This window comes from Patella vulgata, chromosome 7 (assembly GCF_932274485.2).
Source record: "Patella vulgata chromosome 7, xgPatVulg1.2, whole genome shotgun sequence".
Classification (NCBI taxonomy): domain Eukaryota; kingdom Metazoa; phylum Mollusca; class Gastropoda; family Patellidae; genus Patella; species Patella vulgata.
The window spans coordinates 64,221,738-64,243,935 of NC_065885.2; the positions used below are offsets into that span (position 1 = coordinate 64,221,738).

At 39.6% G+C, this 22,198-nt stretch overlaps 1 protein-coding gene across 1 annotated transcript in view; it reads right to left on the reverse strand.

Moving 5' to 3' along the window:
* Positions 1 to 1,988: 1,988 nt before the first annotated feature.
* The window catches only part of LOC126827246 (DNA-directed RNA polymerase, mitochondrial), a 45,858-nt gene continuing 25,648 nt past the window's right edge, over positions 1,989 to 22,198 (reverse strand). The window contains exons 18-32 of the mRNA XM_056102331.1: positions 21,902 to 22,002; positions 20,772 to 20,901; positions 20,232 to 20,316; positions 19,108 to 19,219; positions 16,319 to 16,397; positions 15,367 to 15,489; positions 14,257 to 14,379; positions 12,930 to 13,007; positions 11,539 to 11,727; positions 10,920 to 11,077; positions 7,632 to 7,730; positions 6,990 to 7,062; positions 4,804 to 4,895; positions 4,031 to 4,092; positions 1,989 to 2,593 (exon numbers count right to left, since the gene is read on the reverse strand). Coding sequence (XP_055958306.1) covers positions 2,544 to 2,593; positions 4,031 to 4,092; positions 4,804 to 4,895; positions 6,990 to 7,062; positions 7,632 to 7,730; positions 10,920 to 11,077; positions 11,539 to 11,727; positions 12,930 to 13,007; positions 14,257 to 14,379; positions 15,367 to 15,489; positions 16,319 to 16,397; positions 19,108 to 19,219; positions 20,232 to 20,316; positions 20,772 to 20,901; positions 21,902 to 22,002 — 1,554 coding nt within the window. The 3' untranslated portion in view covers positions 1,989 to 2,543. The remainder of the gene's footprint in view (positions 2,594 to 4,030; positions 4,093 to 4,803; positions 4,896 to 6,989; positions 7,063 to 7,631; positions 7,731 to 10,919; positions 11,078 to 11,538; positions 11,728 to 12,929; positions 13,008 to 14,256; positions 14,380 to 15,366; positions 15,490 to 16,318; positions 16,398 to 19,107; positions 19,220 to 20,231; positions 20,317 to 20,771; positions 20,902 to 21,901; positions 22,003 to 22,198) is intronic.

Genomic DNA, 22,198 nt, shown 5'->3' on the forward strand with positions numbered 1-22,198 from the left:
AAAAAAGTTGAAAACTTTCATCATTAGGGCATGGGTATACATGTATACCCCAGAAAAGGGCAGGGTACCATTTGTATACCCTGGTATCCGGGTTCCAACGCCCCTGTGTGGTCTATATTGTCACACTGATCCGCAGTGAATATTCGCTTGGCCTCTACAATCACTGATAAGGATAACATCGATGTAACTTAATGACTACAAAATATTAACTTTTTTCTTTCGACAAATTAAATTCTGAAACATTTTTTTTTAGTATTAGAAAAATAAATAAAGGTGTTTGAAGTATATCTTGATAAAAAATATTCCATATTTAGCGTAAATAGGTACAGAAAATAGTACACGGAGGCGTAAAATGGGTAAAACGATATAATTCTGCCCGTACCAGTTCATATTACTACGTTCGATGTAAACAACGCACGTGTGACCATCAATTTGACGTTTTTTTCTGTTTGTTTACTCTGAATTCTTCCAGAAGTACATTTTTTACCGTCTAATCTGATTAACCTGCTCGTGTTTGTTTTAAAACAACAAAAACAAGCCACAGAAGTAATCTTTTTTGGCGTTATCGATGCCATCTTGCTTTGTTGGTAAACATTGTGATGTGACGTCACCCTTAGAACTACAGCGGTCTGACCTTTTAAAGGTCAGTCATCTTGGGCAGAAATAAAAGACGGATGTCGCATTAGGTCTGTAAAACAGATTGCTATATTGTAATAGATTCTAGTACATGACTGGAATCAGACTTTGTGTCCTCTATTGTAATAGATTCTGTGCCTTTTCCTATTAACAACCTGTTATATAGATATTCAAAATAATAAATGAAATGAAATGGGGTTTAACGTCCTACTGTCAAGTAGCGTAAAAATATGGTATATCAAGGTTGTGGACCCTGTAGAGCTCACAATTTTTATCCGATTTTGTTGAAACTTGAAATGTAAGTTTATAACCCAAAGATCTTGGTTCCTGTCGATATTCGCGCATATCGGACCGTAACTAACTGAATTATGGCCCCTGATTTTACGAAAAATCGCGTTTTTAGCTTGTGGACCCTATAGAGGTCATAATTTTTATCCGATTTAAAAAAAACATATTTCTATATCACCATTACACCCTAAGGACGGCTGAGTTCGATTTTCGTGAAAATCGGCCCAAAATTGACAGACAAAATGGCCGCCCTTCGTTCTCAAATAGCATAAAAATATGGTATATCAAGATTGTGGGCCCTGTAGATGTCACAATTTTTATCCGATTTTGTTGAAACTTGAAATGTAAGTTTATAACCCAAAGATCTCGGTAACTTTCGATATTTGCGCATATCGAATTGTACTTTTCTGAACTATGGCCCTTGATTGTAGGAAAAATCACTTTCTTTTTAGCTTGTTCTCTATCCATCTCTCAAAAATGTGGGCGTATCCTGCCTGGCAGCCGCTGGTTTACATATAAACATGTCCTCCGCTTTTATTAGTGTGTGGGATTTGACTCTATAGAAAGAGTGAAGCAACAATTTTTCAAAGACCCAATATTGTCTTAAGAACCAAAGTCTTACAAGTGATATAAAATTTCCTTCAAAGCACATGCATGGCATATATTTATATATATATATATAGTCTGTCTTCCCTTGTGTGCACAGTAGGATGTTAAACCCCGTTTTATGAGAGAGAGAGAGAGAGAGAGAGAGAAAGAGAGAGAGATGGGGTTTAACTCCACTCGACACAAACTCGGTCATTTCGAGACTGACATGTTTCATTTTTATTTCAATAATTCGCTTGTGCGTAGGGGTCTTTGACAGTTGGAGGAAACGGAGGAACCGGAGGAAACCATGAGGTTGGAAAGGCGACCCTACTCCTCGTCTCATACAACAGGGGATTCGAAACCCCGCCAGTTGACTCAATGACAGACCTCATGATACAGCGCACACATGCTAACCATTCGGCCATCCAACCCCCCTAAACCCTGTATTATATTAATATGAGAAGACAACCCTGAAATATAGTAAAATAGTTTAATTAATCACACTTTGTATAAAACATTCCTTATAACAGTCAAACTTTTTACAAATAAAATATTTATCTACATCATGTCTTGTCGCCTTACTATTTCTTGTCGCGTTGGCAGGGGTGGTTTCTATTTATTTCTTGTCGAGCTGGCAAAGGTGGTTTCTACTTCTTGTCGCGTTGGCAGGGGTGGTTTCTATTAATTTCTTGTCGCGCTGGCAAAATTGTTTTCTATTTCTTGTCGCGTTGGCAGGGGTGGTTTCTATTAATTTCTTGTCGCGCTGGCAAGCGTGGTATATATTTATTTCTTGTCGCGCTGGCAAAGGTGGTTTCTATTTCTTGTCGCGTTGGCAGGGGTGGTTTCTATTAATTTCTTGCCCCGCAGGTAAGCGTGGTTTATATTTATTTCTTGTCGCGCTGGCAAAGGTGGTTTCCATTTCTTGTCAGGTTGGCAAGGGTGGATTCTGTTTATTTCCTGTCGGGTTGACAAGGGTGGATTCTATCTTATTTCTTGTCGCCCTGTCAAGGGTGGTTTCTATTTTTTGTTGACTAACTGAAGAAATATGTTGAATCAAGAACATTCGACAGATCAAAGTTACCTGAAAAATAAAAGAAAACATTAGATGATGAAAAAGATAACTTTGTAAAATGTTCACATTACAGGTTGTCTTTTAATGTGGATGTGTTGGGTTCTAAACAAATGAAATGAAATGGGGTTTAACATCGTACTGTTTAGCTCCGAACTGGGCTAATGAAGACGAACATACGCCATACAGTGTGCTATGACGGAAATGTTGCCCTGATAGCGGCACTACGGCCTACTCTTATATCGAATCCAAACTGTCAAGGGATCATTTACGTGCACGCCAATTTGCACACGGGACCTCGATTTTTTCGTCCCCTCCGGACGACCAGGCAGTTGTCCTTGTCGGACCCTCCGTCCTGCATCACTGACAAGGGGAAATCATCCCGGAAAATCTGGATGCACTTTCTCGGCCAATGTAGGGGTCGAACACCTGACCTCCAGGCTAACGAGTCAGCGTCTTACCCACAAAGTACAAATTAGATGATTTTTGGTGATTTTAAACGCTTTTTACGAATTTTTAAACAAAGATTTGATATTCAGTATTCAATGAATGTGAAAGAAATTAGTGCTGAATACATAAGATTAAATAATTCCCAAATTATAGTGCTACTGCACGATATTTTTATTAATAATGGAGTCCGGTCAATACGGTCTAACCAAGTATGTATGATGTTATATGTATGGCTCCAACTCAATATGATGTTATACGTATGGCTCCAACTCAATATGATGTTATACGTATGGCTCCAACTCAATATGATGTTATACGTATGGCTCCAACTCAATATGATGTTATACGTATGACACCAACTCAATATGATGTTATACGTATGGCTCCAACTTAATATGATGTTATATGACACCAACTCAATATGATGTTATATTATATGTATGGCTCCAACTCAATATGATGTTACATGTATGACACCAAATGGCATCCTCGCTACAGATAAGGGGGCATAAATTATAGAGGACACCATAGAACAGGTGGCCTGATGTGACCTCACTGTTTACCTTAAAGCATTGTTCTTCTGTACATTCTGGTGTGTTGACAAACGTTAAGTTTTTGTCGTTGAAATGGAATTTAATCCCGATACATCGAAACACGGTTCCCTTACCATGAATAAGATCCCGTGGAACCGAGTTTTTACTAGCGATGCCTGGTGGGAATTCCTTCAACGAAGACGCCGATTCAGTATAATTTAATTATATGACTCCAATTCAATATGACGTTACCAAGTATGTATGACGTCAACTCAATATGGTGTTACCAGGTATGTATATGGAGTCAGGTATGTATATGGAGCTAGGTATGTATATGGAGCCAGGTATGCATGGAGCCAGGTATGTATATGGAGTCAGGTATGCATGGAGCCAGTATGTATGTATATGGAGCTAGGTATGCATGGAGCCAGGTATGTATATGGAGCTAGGTATGACTACTACTCACCTCTTTCAGGTACATTCATTAAAACTTCCTTTAATCTATTCATTGTGTCTGGACAATTGATGCTATAAAATAAAATACAGATATTATGTCTGGGCAATCAGGAGTTTAAAACATACACAGATATTGTGTCTGGAAAATTGGTATTATAAAACATACACAGATATTGTGTCTGGACAATTGGTACTATAAAAAAACACAGATGTTACGTCTGGACAACTGGTACTATAAAATACATTCAAAATGGCTAACAATGGACTGGTGGAATTTTACAAGATCAAATATTAGTATTGAACAACAAGTTTATATAACTTTCAACTTAATAGTCCAAAGTAAGGGCAATAACTCTGTAAATAATTAAAAGTAAGGGCAATAACTCTGTAAATAATTAAAAGAAAGTAGGAATAGAAAGGTCATCACTGATATTTCTCTGGGATACTTCTACCTACATTCTATCTATAACCTACCTTCTATCTATAACCTACCTTCTATCTAAAACCTACCTTCTACCTCTATCTATAAGATAAGATATTTCTACCTACCTTCTATCTATAACCTACCTTCTATCTATAACCTACCTTCTACCTCTATCTATAAGATAAGATATTTCTACCTACCTTCTATCTATAACCTACCTTCTATCTAAAACCTACCTTCTACCTCTATCTATAAGATAAGATATTTCTACCTACCTTCTATCTATAACCTACCTTCTATCTATAACCTACCTTCTATCTACCTAGCTTCTATCTATAAGATAAGATACCTCTACCTACCTTCTATCTATAAGAAATGTCTTGATTAAATAGTTGGATAGATCTTCTAATATCGGTTGATTATGTAAATTTACAAACTGTTCTCGGCATATCTAAAATATTCAAGTTTTAGGATTTTATTATATTTAGTTGCGAAAAGAAATGAAATTAAATCGGGTTTAACAGCCCACTTTTGTGCTGCGACTGGGCTAATGAAGTCAGGCATTCACTATGCTACGGCCTACTTTTATATTATACTAGCAGGATACCCGGCTTCGCTCGGGGGTAATAACTCCGAAACCGGAAGTAGTAGACTAACGCCACCTGGCCTATGTTACTCCCCGGTCCGAGATACCCCTATACCCCAAATTTCAGACTCAGGCAGACCTAGTGTAGCCGCCAACCCCGAACAGACCGGCTTTGCTCACCGGCTTCGCTCGGGGATCTTAACTCCAAAACCGGAAGTGGTAGACTAACGCCACCTGGCCTATGTTACTCCCAAATTTCAGACTCGGGGCAGACCTAGCCGCCAACCCCGAACAGACAGACAGACAAACGACAGTCACAAATATATATATAGATTCCAACTAAAGGGGGGTTTGGAAGGCTGAATGATTAGCACATGCCCGCTGTATCATAAAGTTTGTCATTGAGTCAACTGGCGTGGTTTCGATTCCCTGGTTGTACGTGACAAGGAGTAGGGTCGTCTGTCCAACCTCATGGGTTTTCTCCGGGCCCTCCGGTTTCCTCCCACTGCTAAAAACCCCTACCCAGAAGCGAATTATGGAAATATAATTGTACCATTTATTAGTCCCGAAATGACCTAGTTTGTTTGAGTGGACGTTAAACTCCATTTCTCTTCCTCTCTCTCGAACTGTAAAGGGTTCTCTTATGTGCATGCTAAAGTGTACACGGGACCTCGGTTTTCAGTACTATCCAGACGAATTTACACTGTCCTTTGTCGTGCCTTCTGTCCTGCACCACGGACAAGCGGGAACCATGCCGGAAAATCCTGATGAATTTTCTCGGCCAACGCATGACGTCCAAGTTTGAGAGCCAACGCCTGACGTCCAGGTTTGAGAGCCAACGCATGATGTCCAGGTTTGAGAGCCATCGTCCTACTCACTGAAACACCGTATGTGGCTCTCCAGGTTAGAGAGCCAACGTCTAATTCACTTAAACACTGTATGTGGCTCCTCTTGAATATTCAAGTTAATGTCTTGAAAATTCAAGTTTGTCTAGTTCAGGTGAGTTGGACGTTCAGCTGTCTAGTTCTAGTGTCTCAGTGAGTAAGATGTCCAGCTGTCTAGTACTGGTGTCTCAGTGAGTGGGACGTTCAGCTGTCTAGTACTGGTGTCTCAGTGAGTAAGACGTCCAGCTGTCTAGTACTGGTGTCTCAGTGAGTGGGACGTTCAGCTGTCTAGTACTGGTGTCTCAGTGAGTGGGACGTTCAGCTGTCTAGTACTGGTGTCTCAGTGAGTAAGACGTTCAGCTGTCTAGTTCTAGTGTCACAGTGAGTTAGATGTTCAGCTGCCTAGTTCTAGTGACTCACTGAGTAGGACGTTCAGCTAACTAGTTCTAGTGACTCAGTAAGCAAGACGTTCAGCTGTCTAGTTCTGGTGTCTCAGCAAGTGGGACCTTCAGCTGTCTAGTTCTGGTGTCTCAGCAAGTGGGACCTTCAGCTGTCTAGTTCTGGTGTCTCAGTGAGTAAGATGTCCAGCTGTCTAGTACTGGTGTCTCAGTGAGTGGGACGTTCAGCTGTCTAGTACTGGTGTCTCAGTGAGTAAGACGTTCAGCTGTCTAGTTCTAGTGACTCACTGAGTAGGACGTTCAGCTAACTAGTTCTAGTGACTCAGTAAGCAAGACGTTCAGCTAACTAGTTCTGGTGAGTGGGACGTTCAGCTGTCTAGTTCTGGTGTCTCAGTGAGTGGGACGTTCAGCTGTCTAGTTCTGGTGTCTCAGTGAGTGGGATGTTCAGCTGTCTAGTTCTAGTGTCTCAGTGGATGGGACGTTCAGCTGTCTAGTTCTGGTGTCTCAGCGAGTGGGACATTCAGCTGTCTAGTTCTGGTGTCTCAGTAAGTGGGACGTTCAGCTAACTAGTTCTAGTGACTCAGTGAGTAGGATGTTGGCTCACTAACTAGGATAAATCTCAGTCGTACACTTGACTTACAATTAAACACCAGATTAGAAATACAAGGGTCAATTACCTTATTCATAACAGGTACATCAGTGGCATGCGTCCAATAACAATCATGTACTGATACGTATGTTATACCCTTTCTGAAATATAAAATCAAATGGGGTTTAACGTCCTACTGTTGTGCTTCTATACTGGGCTAATGAAGATGATCATACGCCATACAGTGTGCTATGAGGGAAATTTTGCCCGGGCAGCGGCACTACGGCCTGCTCTTATATCGAATTTCAAAATTAAATGAAATGGGGTTTAACGTCCTACTTTTTTTTTTCCTAAACTGGGCTAATAAAGACAGGCATACGCCATAAAATGTGCTAGCCTGGACGTTGGGTGGTCGATCCCTGTATTGGCCAAGAAAGTTCATTCATATTTTCTGGTGTGGTCCCCCCTTGACAGTGTTGCAGGATGGAGGGCCTGACAAGGACAGCTGTCTAGTCATTGGGATGGAAACCAATGTCCTGTGTACACTTTGGCGTGCACGTAAAACATCCCATGACAGTTGGAATTCGATATAAGAGTAGGCAGTAGTTCCGCTGTCCTCCGCAGAATTTCCCTGATAGCACACTTTATGGCGTCAGCCCATCTTCATTAGCCCAGTGCAGAGTAGAACAAAATGTAAACTAATCGAGCTGAATGGTTTGTAAGTATTTACCTTAAACAATATAAAGATGTCAACATCATATGGGTTGAATCAAGGGAATGAATAAAATTTGGAGGAAATGCGTTCATTTGTTTCTGAATATTTGGTTTCCTGAAAGAAAATAAAAGATGGTTTATATGCAAAAAGAAATAGCTCTGTGAACACAAACCTTATTTTTTTATTTTAAAGTAGCAAAGAGACAATTCTGTGTTATGATGTCACATTACAGGTAGACCTAATACTGCCAGTGAACTTAAAGATACATTTATGGGAGATTAGATAACGAGTTGGCAGTTCTCACTATAATAGTTAAAAACTAGATAATGTAAAGGCAATTTGTTGAAAGTTTCAGTCAAATTGATCCACTATGAACCCAGAAATAAGCGATCGAAAGTTCCGCATAGCCTCGGTCATCATTACTAAAGTCGGTACGACAAAAATCATAGTCTCGATTATCCATTTAATCGTTAAAACGAGAAGGAAAGTTATGCAGAAAATCAGATCATAATCCAACAATTATCGCAGGATAGCGCTGACATCGTGAGTTGATTATGTTCTAGATACGTTAATTAATGTCTAATTAATCGTTTATATAACATTCAGGCCTAAAGAAAGACCTGCAATAGGCAGATTTAGCTCTTGCATAATGCATGTTTAAAGGTCACTCATCTAGCAGCACAGAGTTAAAAAAAAAAGGTTTTCACGAAATGAAAATGAAATGAAATGAAATATGGTTTTATGGCAGTCATCTCTAATCGGGCTATATTGCGCCAAACATTTGGTGAAGATATTCGAGACAAAATAAAAGAAATCACAGAAATATATTTATATCCATAAATAAAAACAAATATCACAGATAATATATAAAATTAAATATCAAATACTTTATGAATATAAACAATTAAAATGAAAGAAAACGGGTTACAAATATACAATTAAAACTTATAGTAAAATTTTGTCTCTTTTAAAAAGTTTAGGATCTTACAATATAGCTCCGGTTGAGCAAATAAGCGGTGTAATGTCTGACAACGTTAATATTTTGATCTAATAATTCCAAGATACTTGCACTCAATCAAAATGTGCTTCACTGTCAAAGGAACTTGATAGTATTCACATTCCAGTTGAGGCTCTAGCTTTAAGATGAAACAAGCCAACAGTGAGGCTGATGTCCCCCGCCGAAATCCCAAAATAAATAGATGGCACATATTAATTAATCGCACATTTATTTTTTTCAAAAGTATCAAGCAATCAAACTGATTATCAACTTTACATTAAATTTCATCCCTCTCTATCAGATAGAATCAAAGTTATCTTGTCCCAAAGCATCGACCAATGAAATTGCTTAGCTCAGCTTAGCTTTAGCTCGAAATGTTAATCATTGAACTCAGTCAAGACATTCACCTAATGAACATCTACATCAAGTTTAAACATTCTACCTTAATTAAAAGCAGAGTTGTTACGTTCCAAAGTCTTGACCAATCAAATAGCTTATCGCTTGTTAGCCCTAAGCAGAAAATTCTCATCATCGAACTTATTCAAGGTAATGACATAATGAATCTATACTCAGAGTTTCATCACTCTCACTTAATTAAACCAAAGTTATCGTGCCCCAAAGCATCAACCAATAGATTGCTTAGGCCTGCTTACAGTAAAGAGACAATGTTTATCATCAAACTCCATCAAGGCATTCACCTAATGAATGCCTACACCAAGTTTGAACATCCTACCTCAATTAGAAAGAGAGTTATTGTGTTCCAATGTCTTGACCAATAAAATTGCTCATCGCTCTGCTTACCCTGAGCAGAAAATGCTTATTATCGAACTTAGTCAAGGTATTGATGTAATGAAACTATACACCAAATTTTATCACTCTCACTTAAATTGAATTAAAGTTATCGTGTCCCAAAGCATCAACCAATCAAATTGCTTATCTCTGCTTACCCTAAGCGGAAAATGCTCATCTTCGAACTCCATCAAGGCATTGACCTAATAAACACATACCCCAAGTTTGAACATTCTAGCTCAATTAGGAAGAGAGTTATTGTGTCCCAAAAAGTGTGACGGACAGACAGACTGACAGACAGACGGACAGACAGACAGACGGACGAACCCATTTTAATAGTCCCCTGCTTTCTTTGAAAGGCGGGGGACAAAAAATGTGTTAAAAAAGTATGACCAATGCGAGAGCGGCACAAAACAACTTCATCCCTCCTGTTGGTACTATAGGCGTTGGGCAAAGGCTTTCAAATTGCCGTTGTGAAACAGATTGGGGTTTAGAATCCAAAACTTACACATATAAAGAAGGCTTTCGTACAATCTGATCGGTTTTTTATATTTTCTATGGCCTACACTACATGGAGATCTGACCAGCCATACAGGGAGGTCGTGTCAGGGTCATACGAGGGGCTTTTGACCCTATGACGTCAGACATTGATTAATCAAACAGCGTTGACGTTTCTAGGGGATTACGCACAGTTCGGTATAGAGCAACGACAAGAACTCGATGTTACAGACCGTTTCATTGGTTTTATTCCTCACATCAACTAGAATGCCTGCTATATAACAACTCTTCCAGATCCCAGTGTTGTAAAGACAAATAAAACAAAATTTTGAACTATAAAAACAAAACGATATAGGATCTGTGTTTTAATCAGTCTGGCTTTCGTATCACCATTGTCAAACAGATGGGGTTTAGCATTCCGAAACATATAAAGAAGGCTTTTGTATTACCGTTGTAAAACAGATTGGCGTTTAGCATTCCGAAACATATAATAAAGAAGGCTTTTGTATTACCGTTGTGAAAATGATTGGGGTTGAGCATCCTGAAACTTACACATAAAAAAAAGGCTTTGTATTACCGATCTGAAAAAGATTGGGGTTTAGCATTCCGAAAGTTATACATATAACGAAGGCTTTCTTATTACCCTTGTGAAACAGATGGGGTTTAGCGTCATGAAACTACAGGGAACTTACTCATATAACTCATTCACCTTGGTGGAAGCGGACCGTGCATAAAGCTATTTCACACACATTAAGTATTGTTTAATGGTCTAGAGCGAGACATTAAGTAATATATTATAACAACAAGATATTACGCAATGTCTTAAGCTCGAGACCATTAAACAACTTAAAATACAGACACTTGCACGTGCATTTACAGTGAAATACGTCACACGAGTCCAATATTTTGACTGGTTACACTTGGCACATTGCCCGAATGATTATTTGAAATAATGGTAGCCAACATCAAAGGATGACGTCACATCTGTATTTTTAAACAAGAGAGTGTCTCTGACTTACTCATGTTTATTGGTATCATCTAAAAGTTGAACACCATGTTGTTGCTGGATAGATTTTTTATGATATGGTTGAACTATAGGTAAACCAAGGGGAGTAACCCATTCAACAGGTTGCTTTGATTCTATAGCCAGAGCCCTAGCACTGGTGCGCAGCCATTCCTTAAAATAAACACAACAATAAATATTATACTATTTTATTGGAGAGAGAGAGAGAGAGATGGGGTTTAACTCCACTCGACACAAACTCGGTCATTTCGAGACCGACATGTTTCATTTTTATTTCACATCCACTTGACACAAACTAGATCATTTTGGGACTAACATAAGGTTCAATTTTATGTCAATAATTCGCCTGTGCGTAGGGGTCTTCAGCAGTGGGAGAAAACCGGAGAACCAGTAGAAAACGAAGTTGGACAGGCAACGCTACTCCTTGTCACGTAGTACCAGGGAATCGAAACCACGCCAATTGACTCAATGACAGACCTTATGATACAGAGCACACATGCTAACCATGCGGCCATCCACCCCACCCTTGATCATAAACTGCTGGGTGTATAAAATTAAATGTTTCTTACCACGCCTTAAATTTTAAAGTCACATGAATAAAGTGTGGATTTTACCTGTATTCCTTTGGTTGCTGTAAACATTTCTTGTAAACAAAGGAACGTTTTCTCCGTTAAATAACTTGCGGCCTGAGATGTATATTCCTGGGGCATGTCTGGAATATCTTTCAACTGACGGATAATTTGAAGTCGAGCTCCATATTTGGTAACACCATAAACTGTGGTCATTACTGTTTGTTTTATTACCTAAAACAAGAGTTGGGGTTTAAAATCGATTCCACACAAATTACATCATTTCGGGACGAACATACGGGAGAAAACCGGAGGACCCCTAGTAAAACTAACGAGAGAGAAATGTGGTGTAACGTCCACTCGACACAAACTAGGTCATTTCAGGACTAACATATGGTTCAATTTTATTTCAATAATTTGCTTAAGTGTAGGGGTCTTTAGCAGTTGGAGGAAACAGGAGAAAACAGGAGGACCTGGAGAAAACCCCTGAGGTTGGACAGGCAACCCTACTCCTTATCCCATACAGCCGGGGAATTGAAACCAGGCCAGCTGACTAAATGACAGACTTTATGATAAAAACAATGTGCATGCGCTAACCAATCGGCCATCCGAACCCCCAGAAAACCCATGGTTGAATAGGCGACCCTACTCCTGCGCCACTTGACTCATTGGAAAGATCGTTAAAACAAAGTAAGTTAATTATAACACGGAACACCCGACAACCATGCGTACACATAAGCATCAGGATAAAAGAACCCTTTGCAGTTGAAATTTAAAAGAGTGTAGTAAGAAATGTCACATATTCCCGAAGCATTGGCCCGAGAAATCCCTCTCTGCCCATTGCTCGATAGGCTTCTGATACTTGAGCTTTTGAGGGAGTGTGTCTATTCTTCCCGTTCAATCAAATCTATCCCAAGTACAACAACATGACAGCCCATCGTTTAATCTGTGGTCTTCCCTAAAACTTTGGACATTAATTTAAGGTATTACAAACGGAGAAAGTATCGTTCTTCTACATACAGTATTGTTTACATTGTATCCATGTTGATAGCCTCGTTTGTCACGCAATTAATTTTTCTGCAATGTTCTGCTATGCACTGGTTAACTAGGCATAATAAAATCGTGAGCCATGACGTAACGTTATGTAAACATATTTGGTACAATTTGGAGCTCTGTTTAAAGCGTAATGATATTGTTAAGCAGTTAGCTATTGGTTGTTAATCGGACTATTGACCAGTCATAATTTGGAACCGAAATTTGCTTCCATTACAGCAGTGTTAATTAGCAGTGGGATTAGCTCTAATCAAACAAAACACTGCGAGAGCATGAAAATACCACTGCCTGGGCAAGAACTATAACCAGAAAATAGTAAGCATGCCCTGCCTGGTGTATGACACTCATCAACAATATGATGGTGACAAAAATAGTTTATTTACCTTTCTCCTTACAAAACCTTCAAGTACAATGGCCGTCATATTCCCTTCTGCTGCATCTTTACTTCTCTGTCGCTCCACCTAGAACATACATAACAATTCAATTTACTTTCTCTCTCTCTCTCTCTGCCCTCTCTCTCTCCCCCCTCCCTCTTCCCTACCCCTTCTCACTGCCCGTATTTCTCTTTCACCTCTCTCTGTCTCTCTCTCCCCCCCCTCCCTCTTCCCTACCCCTTCTCACTGCCCGTATTTCTCTTTCACCTCTCTCTGTCTCTCTCTCTACCCCCCCTCTCTCTACCCCTTCTCACTGCCCATCTTTCTCTTTCACCTCTCTCTGTCTCTCTCTCTCCCCCCCTCTCTCTACCCCTTCTCACTGCCCGTATTTCTCTTTTACCTCTCTCTGTCTCTCTCTCTCACCCTCCCTCTTCTCACTGCCCATCTTTCTCTTTCACCTCTCTCTGTCTCTCTACCCCCCCCTCCCTCTCTCCCTCTACCCCTTCTCACTGCCCGTCTTTCTCTTTCACCTGTCTCTGTCTCTCTCTCTACCCCCCCTCCCTCTTCCCTACCCCCCTCTTCTCAACCCCCCTCGATCTCTATTCCCACCTCCTTCTCATTCCTCTTTCTCTTCCCTCTCTCTTTAACACCCCACTTCTCTACCCCCTCTCTATACCACTCTCGATCTCTCTATCAACCCCCTTCCCTCTCCCCATTCTCTCTCTCTCCCCATTCTCTCTCTCTCTACCACTCTCGATCTCTCTACCAGCCCCCTTCCGTCTTCTCTCTCTCTACCAACCCTCATCTCTACCCGCCCCGAGATCTCTCTACCCGCCCCCTTCTTTCTCTCTATCACCCCTCTTCTCTACCACCCTTGACCTCTATACCCACCCCTCTTCTCTACCACCCTTGACCTCTATACCCACCCCTCTTCTCTACCACCCTTGACCTCTATACCCACCCCTCTTCTCTACCACCCTTGACCTCTATACCCACCCCTCTTCTCTACCACCCTTGACCTCTCTACCCACCCCCTTCCGGCTTCCCTCTCCCCCCCTTTTTCTGCCCTCTCTCTCTACCTCTCTCCCCCTCCTTTCTCTACCCGCCCCGAGATCTCTCTACAACCCCTCTTCTCTACCAACCCCCTCTAGCTACCACCCCCTCTCTCTCTCTCTCTCTCTCTCTCTCTCCATCCAACCATCACTCTCTCTCTCTCTCTCTCTCCATCCAACCATCACACACTCTCTCTCTCTCTCTCTCTCTCTCTCTCCATCCAACCATCACTCTCTCTCTCTCTCTCTCTCTCCCATCCATCCAACCATCACTGTGAACTTACCATTTCTGCTACGTCACTATAAACATCTTGTGGTTTTGAGAAGGGAGAAAGATTAACTGATTCTGCCCCGGACTGATCACGCCCCAGTGCTGCATAGTGCTGTAAACCATTACACGACCCATCCTGGACAAAATAGTCATTAAATCAATTAAGTTACAGTAAAGACAGAAAGACAATCAATTAAACAAAATCTCAGCCATCCGAAGTCCTAGAAAGTTGATTTTAGGCCTGTCATGATAACCATACATTATGTAAGAGCTAAATCTGCCTATTGCATAAATCAGCCTTTAGACCTGGAATGTTATCTAAGTTATTAATTAGACATTAATTACATGCAAAAATGAATAATCGAGACTGTTTTTTTATCGTACTGACTATAGTAATGATGATCGAAGTTAGGCCTAAAATTCAATTGCTAATATTCTGGTTCAGAGTGGAGCAATTTTACTGAAATTTTCTCTTTACATTATCTAGTTTTTAACTATCATAGTGAGAACTGTCAGCTCTTTATGTAATCTCCCATAATGTTCCTTTAATAATTTATATAAGATTTGAAGTCAGAAGAACGACCTGATGCAGATTTAGCTATAATACATCATTAAATAGTACAGATAATTAGTGGTTGCTATAGTAATTTACACAAAATAAGATAGGTTGCCAGGCAACGAAACATACGCCCACAGCAGCTAAGTCGTCTGGCAGGTTGACATGGTTCTATAAACTAAAACCAGGGCCTTAACTCTGGAACAGAAGTTGTTGAAATTCGATAAGCTTTTTCATTTTACTAATTTAAATGATGCATATAAATTTCATACAGATCTGATGATGAGCGTTACCATGGCGCAACAAAGTGAAACAAGGGCCATAGCTCCAGAAGAAACTAATGGAAATTATTGAAATTAAATAGGATTCTTCATCTCAATAATGTAAACAACATATATCAATTTCAAAACAATCAGATGACAAATGTAGTCTGTCGCATGTTCACATAAAATTGCAGACAATGAACGGACAGACTGGCGAAGGGACGGACAGGGGCATAGAAATATAAGACCACATTTTCATGTGGATATATAAAAATGGATAGATATAGTAATTAATATAGTAAACCTGATGCACAGGAAAATGAGAGATATATTTGGTAATATCTGGTGATCTAATAGCATTAGTTATTTCTATACAACAAGCTAATGTCTGCCATGGTTCATCTGATGTCTGCCACCAACAGTCACCCTGGAAATAAAATTATCACAGTTAGATTTGGTTTCCGTGTACAAGATTATATCAACAGATTAATCAAGAGAGAGCGAGAGAGAGAGACAGAGAGAGAGAGAGAGAGGGTTTAACATCCACTCGACACAAACTAGGTCATTTCAGTACTAACAAATGGTTTAATTTAATTTCAACAATTCGATTGCGTGTAGGAGTCTTTAGCATTGGGAGGAAACGGGACGACCAGGAGAAATCCCACGAGGTTGGACACGTACAACTGGGGAATCGAAACTACGGCAGTTGATTCAATGAATGACCTTATGTATGATACAGCGCTCACGTGATAACCATTTGGTCATCCAACGCCCCCTAGAAGAATCAATCAGACTGCACTAAGCTAATTCAATGTAGCACACTCATGGGGGTCTTTCCTGTGGAGGAAACAGGAAATCGGAGTACTCAGAGTAAACCCATGAGGTTGAGGAGGTGCCCCTATTTCTAAGCCACATAAGCTCACCCAAGGGATTAAATCCACACTCATAAGCCAGAGGTTATCAGCAAGATAGAGCTCAATATCCCCCCCCCCCCCCATACACACACACTAAATTAAATGTGCACAGATAATGTTGATATTTATAAATCTGAGTAAAATTTATAGCTCTTGGGCCAGTCTAAAGATAGGTTGCCAGGTAACGAAAAATACGCCCACAGCGACGGCAATATGGGTTCAGGCCTGATTACTATGGCATTGGGTCCAGGCCTGAATACTATGGTATTCTACTAAGTTGTAACAAGGAATATGGAATTGTATACTGTGAGATATCCCAGTAATAACTAATACTCTACTTACCGTGAATGGATTATCAGCAGAGTCCTGTATTTCATCTAACATTTCATTAGCAAATGCTAGACGTTCGTCATTCGAACATCTGGTAAATTAAAATATATCATTATTTTACTGGAAATGAAATGAAATGGGGTTTAACCTGCAACTGTTCTGCTCCGACTGGGCTATGAGGACGTGCATAACCCATACAGTGTGCAATGAGGAAAATTTTGCCTGGGCAGCGGTACTATGGCCTACTCTTATATCGAATTCCAACTGCAAAGATATTTTCTGCATGCACCCCAATGTATACACAGGACCTCAGTTTTTCGTCCCATCCGAACCATGTCCAGCCCTCCGTCCTGCACCACTGTCAAGGGGGAATCATGTCTAACACGGGACCTCGGTTTTTCGTCCCATCTAAACAACTAGACAGCTGTACTTGTCAGGGCCTCTGTCCTGCACCACTGACAAGGGGAAACCAAGCTAGAAAATCCCCTACCAACATTAGTAATGATGATCGAGGCTAGCCTAAAATTGAATTGCGAATATCTTGCTTCAGAGTGAAGCAATTTGACTGAAATTTTCAGCATATTCTGTTTTCATTTTTTATTTTTTTTACTATTACAGCGATAACTATCAGCCCTTTATCTAATGTTACCTAATTACTTATATAATACCCTTTTAAGGATGACATTATTACACACAAAAGAACTCTTAAGAGTTGCGGTGCCGCTGTCTGGGCAAAATTCCCCTCATAGCAAAGAGAGAGAGAGAGAGAGAGAAATGGGGTTTAATGTCCACTCAATACAAACTAGGTCATTTCGGGACTAACATATGGTTAAATTTTTTTTTTATTTCAATAATTCGCCTGCGCGTAGGGGTCTTTAGCAGTGGGGGGAAACCGGAGGACCCGGAGAAAACCCACGAGGTTGGACAGGCAACCCTACTCCTTGTCACGTACAACCAGGGATTCAAAACCACGCCAGTTGACTCAATGACATCCTACTCTCCCCCCCCCCCATAGCAAACTGTATGACATATGCCCATTTTCAACAGCCCGGTCGATGCAGAACAGTAGAATGTCAAACCCCAATTCATTTCTGACACTAATTTATAAGTTAATATATTAGAGATATTCCTCAGCTCTTGTTGATGTCCACATGACAATACAAGAGGGCCACCATGTTTCTTCATACTGTTTAAATTAACAAACAGTAATATGAGAGCAAGGATTCATTCATCATTGGAATATTTTTATCTAACGAACAACAGTAGAACAGTGGAATGTCAAACCCCATTTCATTTTTGACACTAATTTATAATTTTATTAGAGATATTCCTCAGCTCTTGGCTGTAAATTGTGTCAAATATTTCTATGTCTTGAAAAGATCTTGTTGTGTGAACATGACAATATAACAATATAAGTTAATACACTAGAAATATTCCTCAGCTCTTGTTTATGATCAAATGACCATACAAGAGGGCCAATAAGTTTCTTCATACTGTTAAAGCCCCCGTCACACCAAACTAGTTCTCACTACTTTCTGGAAAAGGCCATAGAAAAGCATAGATTGTGTTTCTTGCTACCTGTAAATCATTTTGTAGGGGATGAAGCTTGAAATCACACTACGTCATCTCGCGACAGGAGATCTCTAGGTCACCATACAATATGATTTCTGAGTAGCAAGAAACATAATATGCCCTACCCTGGCCTTTTCCAGAACGTAGAGAGAACTAGTTTGGTGTAACAGGGGCTTTAGATTAACAACAGTAATAAGAATGAAAGCAAGAATTGATTCATCATTGGAATATTTATTTATCCCTAACATTAAAACAGAGAAAGAGAGAGAGAGAGAGAGAGAGAGAGAGAGAGAGAGTTTAAGCCCACTCGACACAAACTATGTCATTTTGGGACTGACACATGGTTCAATTTTATTTCAATAATTCGCTTGTGCGTAGGGGTCTTTAGCAGTGGGAGGAACCTGGAGAAAACCCACGAGGTTGGTCAGGCAACCCTACTCCTTGTCACGTACAACCGGGGAATCGAAACCATGCCAGTTGACTCAATGACAGACTTTATGATGTAACACGCACATGCTAAGGCTGACCTTAAAAATATCTTTGTTTCGCCTAACGCGACCGACTAACTAAAACCACCCCCGACTTAAATTATTTTATTGCACTTTTCCGCGATCTTTTTATTTTATTTTGTGTGTCAACCTGAAATATATCACGAGAGTTATTTCCCTTTACTATGGCTATGGTTTGATTCATTATTGAAACTGGTTGATCAAGACGAAATCATCATAGGTGTCGCTTCTCAACAAAATGGTTGCAGACGAAAGCACGTCCATTCCCACGAAATGATTCTGCCTCTATTTTTCTCAAAAACGGATATTTTCAATATCCGTTTTCGAGAAAAATGAAGGCACAACCCGCACGATCGTTATAAAACGTGTTGAGGGAGTTTCAAACGTCAGTTTGTGGCAATTCCTGTGCGAGTCGTGCATCACGAAAAGTCCCGATGTCATTGATTTGTTTGCCAATAAAAGAAGACGAATGTTTGCACCCGGAAAATTATCAAGCTGTCAAATTAGCTCTTAAAAAAAAATCTGAAAAAAAAACCGACCTACCGACCCCTCTCCTCGATTGTGGGTCGGGTTTGGTGAAACAAAGATATTTTTAAGGTCAGCCTAATCATTCGACACTCCCTTTTCAGTATCTATTTTTAACTACTAAAGCAAGAACTATCAGCTCTTTATTGAAATCTTTTAATGATGGTAGGAAGAAGAGAATATAAATAGATTTACCTTTTTTTAAAACCAGTTAAATTAACCAGATGTATCTTCAACCAATCTAAACCTCTTTCTCCCAATGGTTTACCTTTAGCAAATATCAACAAACTTCTAGCTAGATCGGAACCTATTGTATAAAATATAAAAATATAGGTTACTTATTTAAAGATGCATTAGGTAAGATTTAGAGAGAGAGAGAGAGAGAGAGAGAGTTTAGCTCCACTCGATTCAAACTAGGTCATTTTGGGACTAACATATGGTTCAATTTTATTTCAATAATTCGCTTGCGCGTAGGGGTCTTTAGCAGTGGGAGGAAACTGAAGGACCCAGAGAAAACCTACGAGGTTGAACAGGCGACCCTACTCCTTGTCACGTAGAACCGGGGAATCGAAACCAGGCCAGCTGACTTAATGACAGACCTTATGATACAACCTGCACGTGCTAACCATTTGGCCATCCATTCCCCAGTAAGATTTAGGGCTTGTCGCGCTCACTATAACAGTCCAAAAATAGATAATGAAAAATGAATATATTGAAAATTTCAAACAAATTACTTTATTCCGAGTTTTGCCATAGATTGTTTATTATCACAGCAATGCTACTTACTCATTGAGACTCCATTTTTAAATCAAATCATTAAATGGCAATCATATTTTAATCCGTTTACATCTGTGCCACCAGATGTCCTAGAGAGTTGATTATAGGCTTGTCATGTGAATAAAGGTCTAAATATTTGATTATGTAATATTTGAAGCCTGTTTATAAATCTGTAATAGGCATATTTAGCTCTTACATAATGCATCTTTAACTAACCAGAGAGAAAGAGAGAGAGAGAGAGAGAGAGAGAGAGAGAGAGAGAGAGAGAGAGAGAGATGGGGTTTTACCTCCCCTCGACACAAACTAGGTCATTTTTGGGAGTGACATATGGTTCAATTTTATTTCAATAATTTGCTTACGCAAGAACTCAGAGAAAACCAACAGGGTTGAACAGGCGACCCTACTACTTGTCATGTATAACCGAGGAATGGAAACCATGCCAATTGACTCAATAACAGACCTTATGATACAGCACAGACGCACTAACCATTCGGCCATCCAACCCCCCCGCCCTCTAAGTTTAAACTGATATTTCTACTTACCTAAATGGTTAAAATGAGGGGGCGTTGGATAAGTTCTACCACGAAAATCCAGGTTGTGAGGAAACCAGAATATTTCATCGCGGAACTACAAAAGTTGAAAAGACAATGTGTGTGTATACTCCCAACCTATTGGCTGTATACTTATATCATACTTCTAAACACTCACCCGATTGGCCACATGTTACAATCCATGAAATTCTGTAAACACTCACGCTATTGGCTATATAATCCATGTAATTCTATAAACACTCACGCTATTGGCTATATAATCCATGTAATTCTATAAACACTCAAGCTATTGGCTATATAATCCATGTAATTCTATAAACACTCACGCTATTGGCTATATAATCCATGTAATTCTATAAACACTCACGCTATTGGCTATATAATCCATGTAATTCTATAAACACTCACGCTATTGGCTATATAATCCATGTAATTCTATAAACCCTCACGCTATTGGCTATATAATCCATGTAATTCTATAAACACTCACGCTATTGGCTATATAATCCATGTAATTCTATAAAAACTCACCCTATTGGCTATAGATAATCTGTAGAGTTCTGTACACCATAGACTAAACATCTCGCTACGCTTCTGTTTGATTTGATTTCGCTCTCGATGTAGTTTGGCTTTTTGACCGGGTGATAAACTTTTGAAATCACTGTAAAACATTTAAAACTTGAACATCAATTCAAAAGAAATTTAGGTTATTTCTGGGTACATTTTATTTCAATAGTTCAAATAAGCACAGGGGTCTTGAAGAAATGAAGAGAGAGATGGGGTTTACCGTCCACTCGACACAAACTAGGTCATTTCGGGACGAACACATGTTTCAATTTTATTTCAATAATTTGCTTGTGCGTAGGTGTCTTTAGCTGTGGGAGGAATCTGGACGACCCAGTGAAAGCCCACGAGGTTGGACAGGTGGCCCTCTTGCTTTTCATGTACAACCGGTGAATTGAAACTACAGCAGTTGACTTATTGACAGATCTTATGATACAGCGCGCACATGCTAACCATTCGGCTATCCAACTCCATGTATTTTTGAGAATTAGTTTTATCATCATCATCATGAATCCTGTTACTTTTTAACTAGAGAATCAACATATTATGATTGGTTAACAGAAATAGACCAGGGTTTTTCGACCAATTAGAATGCTGTGTAACCCGTGATTGTTTTTAGTTGTGTTATGTCAATATCGATTGTATGTTAACTGTACCAGAATTGAAAGGTTCATGTTATACATAGGATAGGACCGATGGAAGGTGTGACTAGGATGTTCTAGCCTACATCAAGATAATGTTATACATAGGATAAGACTGATTGAAGGTGTGACTAGGATGTTCCAGCCTACATCAAGTCAATGTTATTCATAGGATAAGACTGAGCCACGATGTGACTAGGATGTTCTAGCCTTCATGAAGCCAATAATAAGACTGAGCTACAGTGTGACTAGGATGTTCTAGCCTTCATCAAGCCAATAATAAAACTGAGCTACAGTGTGACTAGGATGTTCTAGCCATGATCAAGTCAATAATTAGACTGCGCCATGGTGTGACTGGGAAACAGTTTGATTATTAAATAACAAGGAAACGATCATATCCATGTTGAAATATATTTCTAAATAATTCTGACAACGCAATATAATGAAATAACTTACCGAGGATATTTTGTTAAGGCTGGGAATTCGGTGACGGGTGGAGGAATGTCTAAATCAACGTTGCCTTTTGTGTTAAACAAATCAATTACAAGATCCAACACCTACAAAATATATTCATTCTATTCTTATACTTTTTGAATTTGTCAGTCTTAACTTACTGTCTGTGGAATTTGTCAGTCTTGACTTGTCAGTCTTGACTTGTCAGTCTTGACTTACTGTCTGTGGAATTTTACAGTCTTGTCTTACGGGCTGGGGAATTTGTACCTTCAAGTCAATTGACAAACCATAAAATTAGGC